This window comes from Podarcis tiliguerta (assembly GCF_965153285.1).
Source record: "Podarcis tiliguerta genome assembly, chromosome: 8".
Classification (NCBI taxonomy): Eukaryota; Metazoa; Chordata; class Lepidosauria; order Squamata; family Lacertidae; genus Podarcis; species Podarcis tiliguerta.
The window spans coordinates 77114924-77129823 of NC_139541.1; the positions used below are offsets into that span (position 1 = coordinate 77114924).

At 48.4% G+C, this 14900-nt stretch overlaps 1 protein-coding gene across 1 annotated transcript; it reads right to left on the minus strand.

The window, feature by feature from the left end:
- Nucleotides 1–3146: 3146 nt before the first annotated feature.
- LOC310684795 (uncharacterized protein) lies at nucleotides 3147–12245 on the minus strand. The gene is made up of 4 exons (XM_083456389.1): nucleotides 11951–12245; nucleotides 9587–9658; nucleotides 5754–5834; nucleotides 3147–3344 (listed from the first exon to the last, which is right to left on the minus strand). Exons 1-4 carry the CDS (start codon nucleotides 12021–12023, stop codon nucleotides 3229–3231), a joined length of 342 nt encoding a protein of 113 aa, XP_083312515.1. The 5' UTR covers nucleotides 12024–12245; the 3' UTR covers nucleotides 3147–3228.
- Between the last annotated feature and the right edge of the window lie 2655 nt (nucleotides 12246–14900).

A 14900-nucleotide genomic window follows, 5' to 3' on the forward strand; every position in this document is an offset into this window, starting at 1 on the left:
TTCACAGCCAGACTTGGAAGAAATGCGTAGGGATGGCTGGATCTGTTGGTTTTGGTTCTCTTGGTTTCTCACCTTTGCAATCTTAAATTCAGTTATACGCATTTCGGCAGCAATTCATGTTTTTCTTGAAATCGCCTCTAGCATTTTTGTCTGCAATTTTGCCTAATGCGCATGTTTTGTCTAATGTAAATTAGTGCCTGGGAATTTCTATGCAGAACAGGTGTCGTGCAATCTTTGCACCAAACACAGGTAGGTACCACTTTCAGTTTACGAACCGTCTTCAAGGGCAGCCCCGCGTAGAGCACATTGCGGTAATCTAACCTGGACATAATCAATGCCATCTTTTGATAGGGCCGCAGCTGCTGAACCAGCCTAAGCTGGCGAAAAGCAACAGATGTCAACATTGTCTTCACAGACAGTGCCCAGCCTGGGATCGTTCCTAGACTGTGTACCTGGCTCTTCAGAAGGGGCGTGATCCCATCCAGAATGTGGCCTAAACTTTTATCCTGATTAGTAGATCTCCTGAGCTATAGCAATTCCATTTTATTGGGATTAAGTCCCCCTGCAACACACAGCCAAGGAAGGAGAATTAGCCTCTGACTGTTCCCTAAAAGATAAATTAGTGATCCAAAAACAGATTGCCCACATTTTTATCAAATCTCTTTCTCTTCCTCAACTTTTAAAAGATGCTTCCTCAGAATTCTAGGCTCTAGAGCAGTATGTTGCGGGATCCCCAAGTCCCTTCAGCTCTGGCTATCATTACCAATACATAGGGATGGTGAGAGTTGTAGCCTGTGAACATCCAGAAGTTTTCTTATCCCCCATGCCTGAGTTCGATGTTTACCTCTTTTTGCCCACCATTCTGTTAATCAACCAACAAAATCAGCTAAATCTTGCAGCTCCAGCTTTATGACTTCACAATTTCCTGTGGTGAAGTCATGTGGTCGTGGTTTGCAAACCTTTGCTTTTTGTGGGGGGTCGAGGACAACTTTTAATCATTTGTGAGCTGTCCTTAAACGGAAGCAAAATGCTTTGCTGCCAGATTTTATCATGTTGCCCCTCGGATGACACACGTCCTGCCACGCAGCATGGAAGGGAAGCTTTTCTGGGTCAGAGTAAATGGTCTGCATACTGGTTTGCTGGGAATCAACAAGTGCGTAGAGAGAGGTGCTGTGCTTAGGCCCTGCTTTGGGGCTTCTTGCGAGCCACTGGCACCAACTCCAGGGGACCCAGGGGGCATGAGCACCCACAATTTTTTTGCCACGGGACTCTGTTTTTGTGCCTCCGCATGCACACACGCACACAAACACACAGCAAAGACTCTTGTTTCCGAAAGGGACAGGAGCGGGGTGGTCTGATCTTTCTGGAGGCAGTTCCAGATTTACGTACAGTGGTACCTCAGGTTAAGTACTTAATTTGTTCCGGAGGTCCGTACTTAACCTGAAACTGTTCTTAACCTGAAGCACCACTTTAGCTAATGGGGCCTCTGGCTGCTGCCGCACTGCCGGAGCACGATTTCTGTTCTCATCCTGAAGCAAAGTTCTTAACCTGAGGTAATATTTCTGGGTTAGCGGAGTCTGTAACCTGAAGCGTATGTAACCTGAAGCGTATGTAATCAGAGTTACTACTGTATAAGCTAAACAAGCCCTACAGCTTAGGGCCCCACTCTCTTGGGGGCCCCACATTTTTTTAAAGGAAAATAAAACTGGATGTACATTTCCAAAATATGAGATAAAAAACAAATAAAATAAAACCTACATACAGCAACAGTCGTTTGTGTTGTGTAGGTTCCTATGATGTAAGTAATGGGCCCCACCTGCTAGTCTGCTCCCTAAAATATCACTGGTTTGCTCATTTCTATATATAGGGTGCCTACATTCTGCATGGATTGGTTGCATGGCAACATGTGCAAATGGCTTTAGATACCTATTAGGTCCATAAATTACCTTATAGCATATACAGTGGTACCTCTGGATGTGAATGGGATCCATTCCAGAGCCCTGTTCGCATCCTGAAGCGAACGCAACCCATGTCTGCATGTGCGTGGGTCGCGATTCACCACTTCTGCACATGCGCATGACATCATTTTGACCGTCTGTGCATGCGTGAACGGCGAAACCTGGAAGTAACGCGCTCCATTACTTCTGGGTTGCCGTGGAGCGCAACCCAAAAATACTTAACCTGAAGCTACTTCAACCTGAGGTATGACGGTATTCAACACAAAAACCAGCAACAATTTGTTGTTGACAAAGGACAGCTGGACATATAAAAGGGCCCAATTACCTTCAGTAGCTGAGGGCCTCATCAAACCAAAATAAGGCCCTGTGTGGAGGAAAATGGGAAAACCAGGACATTCTGGGATCAAATCAGAAACTGGGATGGCTTCTGTAATTCACAAACCCATCCCTGGGGAATCAGGATATTTGGAGGGTATGGTAGTGGTTGGTGTGTTGGATTAGGACCTGTGAGACCAGGGGTCAATCCCCTTCTTGGCTGGGTAAAACGTAGGCCAGTCACTGACTCTCAGCCTCACCTACCTCGCAGGACCGTTGTGGGGAAACGAACAAAGTAAAGACAGCCAGTACCGAAGAGGGATTTGTTTTATGGTTAACACAAAAAATTAAGCTGTGTGCTTGTCGGGGCAGAGAAAGCTACAAGGGTATTTCATATTTCAAATATACATTCTTAAAAAAAACCAGAAGCATTTTTACTTGGTATTATAGGCCAAGACATTAATGGACAAGATGTCAAACTGTTCTTATATGCAACAACAGCGGCAAGAGTATTGTTAGCCCAGAAATGGAAGCAAGAAGAAATTCCGATGAAAGAAGAATGGCAGACGAAATTAATGGACTAAGCAGAATTGGACAAAATGACAGGAAGGATTTGAAATCTGCGGGACCAGAGATTTACAGAAGATTGGAAGAAGTATATGAATTATTTGAAGAGCAGCTGTAATCAACAAATCACGCTAGTAGGACTACAAGAAGTTTTGTAAGGAGAAACATACGAAGTGTTTCAAAGTAGAAAAAGGTAGAGATATTGGTTATGAGTTTGAAATGTAATAGGGAAAATAAGAAATGCATGCTAAGAGATTAGATTGGAAAATTTTCAGACAGGACTGATGGAAGTAAAAAAAAATTGAATAAGACGTAAAAGTATGTTTAATTACTGTTGAAAATGATATGTTAAAAAACTAATAAAAATTTACGTAAAAAAAGGAGAAAGCTACAAGGGTATGGCCACTCGCATCATGTGGCACCTATTCACAAACGCTTGGCACCGATGCCTTCTCTGGTGCAAATGCCGCTTGGACAGGCCACGGTGGCGGCGATGGAGCTGTTCTGCAAAAAAAGAAGAAGGGGGGGCAGTTTATATCTTCCCTTCTGATGCCCTTGCTTAGTGATCAAGCATCTGCTTTGCATAATTCAGCTGCTCTGGCATCTATAATTCTGACATCTCCAAGGAGGATTGGGAATGGCCCGTCTCTGGAAACCTGGAGAGCTGTAGTTTTTGGACTACAATTCCCATCATCCCTGACCACTGGTCCTGCTAGCTAGGGATGATGGGAGTTGTAGTCCCCCCAAAAACAGCTGGAGACTCAAGTTTGAGAAACACTGAGCTAGATAGACTAGTGTTCAGACTCTGTATAAGGCATATTCCTATGTCCCTGCCCCTTTTACACAGCTTAAAAAGGTAAAGGTAAAGGTACCACTGCCCGTACGGGCCAGTCTTGACAGATTCTAGGGTTGTGCGCCCATATCACTCAAAGAGGCCGGGGGCCAGCGCTGTCCGAAGACACTTCCGGGTCACGTGGCCAGCGTGACATCGCTGCTCTGGCGAGCCAGAGCCGCACACGGAAACGCTGTTTACCTTCCCGCTAGTAAGCGGTCCCTATTTATCTACTTGCACCCGGGGGTGCTTTCGAACTGCTAGGTTGGCAGGCGCTGGGACCGAACAACGGGAGCGCACCCCGCCGCGGGGATTCGAACCGCCAACCTTTCGATCGGCAAGCCCTAGGTGCTGAGGTTTTACCCACAGCGCCACCCGCGTCCCTTTACACAGCTTACCCCACTTCAACTGCTATGCACTTTGTGTGGGTCTTCCCTTGCATTTGATCTGGATGCTGCAGCTAGCGCAGAATGCTGCTGGCAGGAGCGAGACCCTGGGTTGATCCAAACTTCCTCTTGTCCCACTGCTTTCCTCCGGGGGGGGGGGGGGACCACTCTTTAGTGCTCAGCAGGAGCAAATGGCAATTCGGGTTTTCTCCATATTGACGTTTGCTCTGATCTAGCTGTAAAGAGCAGGTTTTTCCTGGGAAAGGAGCGGATCAAGGGGGAAACCATTCGGACTCTTGTCTTATAGGCAAGTGGAACAAGTGGGAGTGTGTATGAGCCCACCAGACCCAACCCCCCCCCCGCCCCCACATAAAACGCCTCTGCTCAGAGATCTGAATTGCTGAATTGCTACTGGGACAAAATCAAGGTGTTACTATTTGTATATTAATCCCTTAACAATTCGGGAGCAGTTGACTTGTGAGATCACCTTACCTGATGCAGTGCTGTAGCTAGGGGAGGGGGCCAGCTGGTCCCCCCCCCCCCCGTGAAGCCTCCAGAGGGGCGCCCTTGAGGCTCCCAGCCTCTGTGTGTGTGTGTGTTTTTACACAAATGCGCTTGGGGTCAGTGTGCCAAACTGGGTCTTTGACCCAGGTGAAATAAAGCCTAGTTTCGCCCCTGCCCAATGTATTCTTTCAGTCACTTTGATCTGTAGAACAAACACTTTACAGGGGTCACATAAAGCTCATTCACAACAAGGTCGCTCCCGGCCCTGGATTGAACCTGGGGCCTTTTGCATTCAAAGCAGATGCTCTAACTTAGAGCTACAACCCTTTCCCAATGGTTAGGCATGGCTGATTTAAGCTTAAAGGTAAAGGGACCCCTGACCATTAGGTCCAGTCGTGGACGACTCTGGGGTTGCGGCGCTCACGCTTTATTGGCCGAGGGGGCCGGCGTACAGCTTCCGGGTCATGTGGCCAGCATGACTAAGCTGCTTCTGGCAAACCAGAGCAGCACACAGAAACGCCGTTTACCTTCCCGCCGGAGTGGTACCTATTTATCTACTTGCACTTTGATGTGCTTTCTAACTGCTTGGTTGGCAGGAGCAGGAACCAAGCAACGGGAGCTCACCCGGGGGGGGGGGGATTTGAACCACCAACCTTTTGATCGGCAAATCCTAGACTCTGTGGTTTAACCCACAGCGCCACCAGGGCCACAAGTAGGAGATACAAGTACAAACCATACAGAGTTGAGACTGATCTGGTTAGGGGACCCACGTGTTGACTACAACTCTCTCCCTTCCATCAATGAGACTCTAGTTGCCTAGTGTTATGTACTGAAGTTCTCACCCTGGGCCAGCAGGGGGATACTATAGATAGTTATGCAAAGAAGGGATCGAATGTGACGTTCAGTGATTGGATAGTTTTAGAAAATTGTTACAGTTACATTGTACTGGAGCTCTATATAAGCAGGCTGACTGAACCCTTCAGTTCAGTTCTGTCCTGGCCTGTGAATAAACAAGAGCTGTTTGAAGAATCACTGTGTCATCTGATATGTTCACCCACAACTTAACACCTAGGATACACAATAAATTATCTCTCCCCTTTAAAGTCTTTTTTTGGGGGGGGGGCAGGAGGGATAAATGTTTTCCATTCATCTTATCTCCACCACCAGCCCTGCCAAAAAGTATTTTGTTACCTGGCAGAGACAAACCGGTAAGGATGCCATCGCAAGGACACAGCTGTCCGTGTTTCTTTGGATTCCGGGGCCCATGCAGGTCTAAAACGACATAAGCCAACAAAGGATGAGTAATTAGGTATGGTAACTGGCAGCGGGAAGAGGCAAGTGCAAGATTTGGGATGGAGGAGTGCTTTTATGGTCCCCCCCACCCCACCCCTCATAACCAGAAAGGGTTAGGGCACGCAAGCAGAATATCGCAGAGCGCTCCTAACCCTAGAACTCGTATGCACATTGTTAAATTGTGGAACTCCTTGCCACAGGATGCAATCATAGCCACCAACTTAAAAGGTAAAGGTAAAGGGGCCCCTGACAATTAAGTCCAGTTGCGAACGACTCTGGGGTTGTGGCACTCATCTTGCTTTACAGGCCAAGGGAGCCAGCGTTTGCCCGCTTCCGCAGACAGTTTTGTCGGGCCATAATAATAATAATTTTTTATTATTACCCCGCCCATCTGGCTGGGTTTCCCCAGCCACACTGGGCTGCTTCAAACATTACAGTGGTGCCTCGCAAGACGAAAAAAATCCGTTCCGTGAGTCTCTTCGTCTAGCGGTTTTTTCGTCTTGCGAAGCAACCCTATTAGCGGATTAGCGGATTAGCGCTATTAGCGGTTTAGCGGCTATTAGCGGCTATTAAAGGCTTAAGGGATTAGCGGATTAGCTGCTAAAAGGCTATTAGCAGCTTTGTGCCTTAGAAAAAGGGGGTGGGGAGCGAAAAAAAATTGCAGGAACTCGCAAGACATTTGTTTTGCGAAGCACCTCCAAAACGGAAAACCCTTTCATCTAGCGGGTTTTCCGTCTTGCGAGGCATTCGTCTTGCGGGGCACCACTGTATATTAAAATACAAAAACCTATTAAACATTAAAAGCTTCCCTGAACAGGGCTGCCTTTAGATGTCTCTTTTTATTTAGGGTGAAAGAGGAGAGCGCAAAATATGGTCTGAAGCTCAACATCAAAAAAACGAAGATCATGGTCACTGGGCCCATCACCTCCTGGCATATAGAAGGGGAAGAAATGGAGGCAGTGAGAGATTTTACTTTCTTGATCTCTGCAAATGGTGACAGCAGTCATGAAATTAAAAAACGCCTGCTCCTTGTGAGAAAAGCAATGACAAACCTCGACAGCATCTTAAAAAGTAAATACATCACCTTGCCAACAAAGGTCCGTATAGTAAAAGTTATGGTTTTCCCAGTAGTGATGTATGGAAGTGAGAGCTGGACCGTAAAGAAGGCTGATCGCTGAAGAATTGATGCTTTTGAATTATGGTGCTGGAGGAGACCCTTGAGAGTCCCATGGACTGCAAGATCAAACCTATCCATTCTGAAGGAAATCAGCCCTGAGTGCTCACTGGAAGGACAGATTGTGAAGCTGAGGCTCCAATACTTTGGCCGCCTCATGAGAAGAGAAGACTCCCTGGAAAAGACCCTGATGTTGGGAAAGATGGAGGGCACAAGGAGAAGGGGACGACAGAGGACGAGATGGTTGGATAGTGTTTTCGAAGCTACCAGCATGAGTTTGACCAAACTGCGGGAGGCAGTGGAAGACAGAAGTGCCTGGCGTGCTCTGGTCCATGGGGTCACAAAGAGTCAGACACGATTAAACGACTAAACAACAACAAAAAGTGTGGTAGTTGTTTTTCTCTTTGACATCTGGTGGGAGGGTGTTCCACAGGGCGGGCGCCACTACCGAGAAGACCCTCTGCCTTGTTCCCTGTAACTTGGCTTCTCACAGCGAGGGAACCACCAGAAGGCCCTCAGCACTGGACTTCAGGGTCCAGGCAGAATGATGGGGGTGGAGACGCTCCTTCAGGGATACAGGACCAAGGCCGTTTAGGGTCATGTGGCCAGCATGACTAAGCCGCCTATGGCAAAACCAGAGCAGCGCACGGAAACGACGTTTACCTTCCCACCGGAGCGGTACCTATTTATCTACTTGCACTTTGATGTGCTTTGGAACTGCTAGGTTGGCAGGAGCTGGGACTGAGCAATGGGAGCTCACCCCGTCACGGGGATTCGAACCGCCAACCTTCTGATCGGCAAGCCCAAGCAGCACAGTGGTTTAACCCACAGCGCCACCTGCGTCCCTGAGCTACCAACTTAGATAGCTTTAAAGGAGGCTGGACAAATTCAGGGAGAGGGCAGACAATGGCTACTGGTCCTTGTGGCTCAGCTCTGCTTCCACGGTTGGAACAGCAACACTTCAGAATAGGAGTTGCCGGAAATCACGAGAGGGAACGATGGTCTTGTGCTTGGGTCTCGACTGAGGGTTTCACATAGGCCTCTGGGCATGAGAAGAAGGATGTTGGACTAAATAGGCCATTGGCTCTTCTTAGGTTCCTAGGTTAGGGGTGTTGACTGCAGAGACGTCTCGTGAAAGCGAGCCAAACCACATGCAATTCCTTTTTTAAAAAAGAATAATATTTATTTCATTTTTCACAAATACAAAAAATTGAAAAAGACAAAATACAATGGAATAAAAGAGAAAAAAGAGAAAGACAAAAATAAAAAATTAAAATTAAAAAGAATACATAAAAAACCTTCCCCTGCCCCACCAACAAAAAAAGCAAAAAACAAAGACATTTTTTAAAAAGAAAACACTTCCACTTTTCAAAATTCCATCCTTCTATAACTTATTTCCTCGACCTCCTCCCGCTTTCTGGCAACAGCTGTGCGGCTTCACTCCCTGAAAGTAGCGGTCAATTCGATGTACAGTGCCACTCACCCCACGTCGCTCCGGAGCCACGAAACTGGGTCTCCCCGTGAGTAGGGGAGGCGCAAAAGGTACGTGCCGAATCCCAAGCCCACGGTCTTCTTCCGACCGTGGTTTTTCGTGAGTCTCCGCCTTGCCGTGGCGGTCAGACCCTTGTTTCCAGAGAGCGGGTTCCTCCGAGACGGAGGAAATCCACCATTAACCAGAAGCGCCAACCCAGAAGTGCCAAACCACATGCAATTCCTCCTCCGCTGCCCCATCCTCTTCCAGTTCTCCATTGTGGGAGTGAGGCAGGGGTGGTTCTCCAGATCTTCTTCAACTCCCATCAGCCCCAGCCAGCATGGCCAATGGTCGGGGATGATAGGAGCTGGAGGGCCACAAATGACATCTGGAGGGCCATAGATTAGTCACACACTTTCCCTCATTCTCCATAGATGAGGTTCCAGCATTATGTTCTGAGTTAATCCATAGGAGACCATGCTGAGTCCCAGCCTCACTCACTCACTAATGACGAGAAAACTCCCAGTCTAATTCACCAGCTCTTCACACAGACATTTCCTTCACCTCTCCAGCAGGATTTCCCTGCTTTAATTACTGCATTTGTTTACTTGATCGCACATTTTAACTACGGATGCTCACATTTTAATTTTTAATGGGATTGTCTGTGCATTTTAATTATGGGTGCTTTATATTTAAATGCTTGCGTAATTGGTGTTTTTTTTTATAAGACCGCTTTGAAGCCTAATTTGGCATTAGGCGGCGTCTTGCTGCATTATTAACCGTCAACGTTAATTGTTCTTAATTAACGAACGATGACCATCATCCATCTCTGGTTTTCACACCGGGAAATTTCAGGGTCAGATTGCAGTGGGGGGGACTTGGGTTTGGTTTGTGGAGCTCTCAAATCAAGCGGATGAGCCCGAGTGATTTGTGCAAGAGGTTACAGGTCAAATCTTTTTTGAATGCCGCACCTCAGCAACAAACAGGCCAGGCCAGCTGCTGCGGAGGAAACAGAAAGCGGAACTTGGGGTAGAGAGTTTCCATATTCTCAACTGTCGGGGTTGGTGATGCAAGAAAGAGACTCACCGGAACAACTGCAGCGTTGGTGGCCTTCCTGGGCTGGCTCTGCCGCCTTGTGGCCTGAACGGAATCTTCTACCTGGCAGAGAAAAAGGGAAAGATGGTCAACTGGGTAAACTCTGTTGTAAACTAAAATTGCCCTTTCCTCTTATGGGGTATCCAAGAGCCCATATAGAGTCCTTACATAGGTTCCCTATTGGTAGGAGAGAATAACAGAGGCCAGCCAGAGAATATTGAGAAGCAAAGCAGCTAGTAAGCTTGATCTTTATTGATCTGTTGCAACAGGGTGCTCCCCTCACCCGCAGGAAAGGAGGAGGACCCAGAACAATGGTGTGCAAGGCCTTATAAAGACTTTTGAAATTGCCACCCTGTAGATCAAGACCACCCCCAAAAACATCATACCTACATCACAGAAGGGGTGTAACCTAAGACCACCCCTCAGATACATCACACCTACATCACAGAAAAGGCGGTCTAAAACAGAAATTTGAATGTTGTTTTTCTCCTGCTGTTGTTTATCTCCTGTCTGGCAGGTTACTTGATTGGATTGCGTGGGGAGCTTGGCCAATCTTTTGTAATGATAAATACTTAGTTCCTGGGATAAGAAGGATAAGATTCCGCCTGCTCCTCCCCACTGTGCCCTCTGCAAAGCACTCGGGAGAGTCATGAGTGATGCTGGAGGAAAGAAGATGGGGGATTTTTTGCTGCCATGAACTTCCTTGCGTCCCAAGACCTATTAATAATAATAATAATAGTAATAATTTTTTATTTATACCCTGCCCTCCCCAGCCAAGGCCGGGCTCAGGGCGGCTAGCAACCAATAATAAAAACGAGTTGAATGAATACAGCTTAAAAACAAGATTAAAATACAACATTAAAACAATTAAAATATTCTGAGTGACTCTTCCCTCTCTTAGCAGCCTCTGCCCGCTCCTGCTGCATTCCTCATTGAGAAGAAGCCCACCACCCTCTGGAAAGGTTTTGGGAGGGGCGCAGGTGTCTGGAGAGGGGAGAAGAATCATAGAGTCGGAAAGGGTCCCAGGGGTCATCTAGTCCAACCCTCTGCAATGCAGAAATCTCAACTAAAGCATCCACGACAGATGGCCATCGAAGGATGGTCCTGGGGGAGAAGGGGACAGGAAACTTGTTTCTCATCTTTCCACCTCATATATCATGGGTGGGCTGGCTTGGCGGCCTAATGCGGCCCCCAGACATCTCTGTCCGGCCCCCAGGATTCTCCTTGGCCATTACATTTCGGCAGACCATGCCCCTTACCGGTCCTGCTCAGTGCCTTCCTTAACTGTTTTTTTAAGTCAGTGTGGTGTAATAGCTGGAAAGTCAGACTAGGATCTGGGTTCGAATCCCAACTCGCCCATGAAGTGGAAACTCTGTGATTCTCTATGGAGAGCCTTAGACTGGGGAAGGCTAGTGTATTCTAACAGCGTTTCTCCAGCGTCTCACGCAGTGGAAAACCTCAAGCCCTCCCAACCCAGGACCACCCTGAGCTGGGAAGGGCAAGGGATTGAGCTTGGCACCTTTGGCTGGCAAAGCGGAATGTTCTGTGCCATGCTGACCCCTTTCCATGAGAACCAAGAAGCGACCTCTCTAGACAATGGAATGACTCTTCTTTTCTTATCTCTGCAGCTGCAATCTCCTTTGTGACACAGCTGAATGCATGTGTGTACTCCATCCATTTCCCTCCCTCCATGCGGCCCGGGGCACTGGCAACCCACGTTATGCCACTGGGACCTGCAGGATCAGGCCAATGGCCCACCTAGTCCAGCATCCTGTTCCCAGATGCCTGTGGGAATCCGACAAGCAGGAGCCAAACACAAAAATACTCTCCCCCTGCTGCGCCTCCCACAACCGGCGTTCAGGAGCATTACTACAGAGGCAGATTTACAGCAGCGCAAACACTGCCATCTCACCGGGCGTGCAGCCAAGGAAGGTGCCTTCTCCAAGCCCAGTAAGGGCTCCTGCCTCCTTCCCAAAGACGGGCAAGCAAAGCCCTTACCGGGCTTGGGGAAAGAGGTAGGAGGGCTCTAGGACCTTGCCAGAACCTCATGTCTCCTTCCCAAAGCCTGGCTTAAGCCGGTGCCACAGAGGGCTGGAGGAAGGGCGTCAAATGGCCTCGCACAGGGCCGCCTATTACCAGGATCCACCCCTGCATTACTGCCTCCCACCATGGAGACAGAGCACAACTATCATGGCTGGTAGCCACCAGCAGACTTCTTCTCCAGAAATCTGTCCAATTCTTTTCCGAAGCCATCCAAATCGGTGGCCGTCGCTGCGTCCTGTGGCAGCAGGTTCCGCAGTTCCCCCACCACAGGGGGAAGAATCGATGTAGCGATTCCTCCTCCTCCCCTCTCACCTTTATCCTTGGCAGTGCAGCAAAGGATGCTGAGCGACAGGAGTAGGAGAGTCAAAGCTAGGAATCGGCCCATGGCAAAGAGCGGCGTCCGCGAAAGTCTGCAAGGCACAAATTTGTAGCGACGAGGGAATCTCTCCGCTTGCGCCGCTTTTTGAGTCAACTCCCTTTGTGCTTGATGTCATTTACGGGAAGAGTTGGGGAAGTAGGGATTATTTCGGGGCAGGCCCTGGATCACTGGAGCAGAAATGCTCTCCTGTAACACGTTTGTTTATTTGGAGAGAGCTGCTTTCAAAAGCTCCTGGAAGTTTCGAGATGCATATTTTGTGAAGAGGGAAATCTCTCAACCTGTATACACATACAGCTTTTGTACCTGGCAGTTGGCAAATAGCGCGGCTTGCCAAATTCAGATCAGAGCGACAGACACAAATAAAAAAGAGTGGATCATATTACTTCCCGGACCTTTGGGCTTCGAGTTTCAGCTCCGGGAATTTTGAGAACGAAAGCAAAGCTATCAGAGGATAAAAATACAAAAGAATAGAGTAAGCTACCTCCCCCCCCCAGTCCAAGGCCGACCCCCACCCTCACCTGGGGCCAAGAGGAGGGGCCAAAAGGAAAAGTGGGCGGGGCAATAAATGTGAGTCTTTGCTTTGTACAAAGGACTATACTTCAGGAACGAAGAGGTTTCCAAACATACACACACCCCATTCCACCGAAGCAGCCAAGAGCCATTCAAGGAAATGGTCCAGCCTGGCAAAAAGCACTTGAGGGGGGTGCCCTGTGGCAAGTCCCAAGTACGGACGGGGGAGCCATTCGATTCAGTCTGCATCGAAAGGCCAAGTAACCTAATTTGCACTTTCAGTACACAAAGAGGAGCTCAGCCATCCTTCGAAATTCAAGGATGGGGCTGTAGTTTAAGAGTGGATTGGCTGGTTTGACAAGATTGATAGAAACCAATTGCATACCCTCCAACATTTCTCCAATGAAAAGAGGAAGGTCCCGTTCCATAATGATAATTTTTACTATTTATGCCCCACACGTCTCACTGGGTTGCCCCAGCCACTCTGGGCAGCCTCTGACACATACAAAAACATAATAAAACATTTTAAAAACTTACCTATACAGGATTGCCTTCAGACGGCTCAGGGGTTGGAAAAATCCATACCCTCCAACATTTCTCCGATGAAAATAGGGACACCCTAAGGAAAAGCAGGATATTCCAGGATCAAATCAGAAACTGGGACGGCTTCTCTAAATCGGAGAAGTCCCTGAAAAATAGGGACACTTGGAGGGTCCGCAGTTGGAGAGTGACATATGGAAGCAAAATGGAGGGCAGACGGAAGTGTGGGGGCACAGAATTCTCCCAGAGTGGGGCCACAGTCAGCCATAATGTGCAATCTCCACTGAATCTATGATTTTATGAGGTGATATCCTGGTTGATGGGCCATTGAGGAGAACAAAGTAAAGAGACTCCATGTGAGGACCCTCCAGTGGTGTAGCATGGGTTGCTGCTGCCCGGGGCAGAGCAAGTGTTACACCCCCTGGTGGACCAGGCAGCTGGGGGAGAGGCACATGCCAGGGGCGTGTGCAGAGCCCGCGAGGCACATGGCTGCTGGCACAGCTTCTGGTGGTGGCTGTGGCTGTGCACCTTCTCAGTTGGGCAGCTCCACCACCTCCCAGCTTGGGCAATCTGAGGGCGGGGCACACAGCTGTTGTACCTGGTTGCACCCCTTCAGAATTTTGTGCCCGGGGCCACTGCCCCTCCTCGCTACGCCCCTGGGCCCCTCCTCTAGCTTGCAGTTAGTTAGAAGGACGAAGCAGAGTTTAGAGTTTGCCAGTGACAGGAAAAGGAGCAAGCTGGAGAGAGAGTCGGTCAGAGCAGTGCTTGAGAGCAACGTTTTGGTTACTGCTTGAATCCAAGGCTGTGGTTATAGGAGAAACAAAGACCCTTTGGGGTGTTGGTGCTGTGAACCCCTCCAGTGCAGGTTCAGGTGGTACATAGGGGTAAATAAACCATATATCCTAAAGACACCACAGTCTCCTCTGTGCCTTATTCCCAAAAGAAACCACGAACCCTGGCCTGGAACCCCTGGGATCTTGCACCGCTCAGAGACTGGGCTGGCATGTAACAATATCATAGTATAGTATTGTTGTTGTTGTTTAGTCGTTTAGTCGTGTCCGACTCTTCATGACCCCATAGACCAGAGCACCCCAGGCACTCCTGTCTTCCACTGCCTCCCGCAGTTTGGTCAAACTCATGCTGGTAGCTTCGAGAACACTGTCCAACCATCTCGTCCTCTGTCGTCCCCTTCTCCTTGTGCCCTCCATCTTTCCCAACATCAGGGTCTTTTCCAGAGAGTCTTCTCTTCTCATGAGGTGGCCAAAGTATTGGAGCCTCAGCTTCACAATCTGTCCTTCCAGTGAGCACTCAGGTCTGATTTCCTTCAGAATGGATAGGTTTGATCTTCTTGCAGTTCATGGGACTCTCAAGCACCATAATTCAAAAGCATTAATTCTTCGGCGATCAGCCTTCTTTATGGTCCAGCTCTCACTTCCATATATCACTACTGGGGAAACCATAGCTTTAACTATACGGACCTTTGTTGGCAAGGTGATGTCTCTGCTATAGTATAGCAGATTATTATTTTGAAGAAAATAATAAAGAGGAGGAGGAGGCTGGGACAGACAACTTTGTGTGCTGCCGCTGGCACAACCAGTTGTGTAGAGTTTTCGCAAGATGCTGGTGGTGGCTTCCTCTCTCGCTATCCCAGTCCTTTCATTCTGCTCCCCCTCCCTGCTTGGGCAGCCTATCTAGAAATCCTGCTATAGCAAAGAGGGAGGGGGTAGACAAAAAGAATGGGGAGGGAGGACAGGCAAGGAAGTGGCCGCTGCCATATCTCACCACAGCTGGAAATGTAAAGGTGCAGGTGGAGGGGTCAGGTTGCAAGTTGAC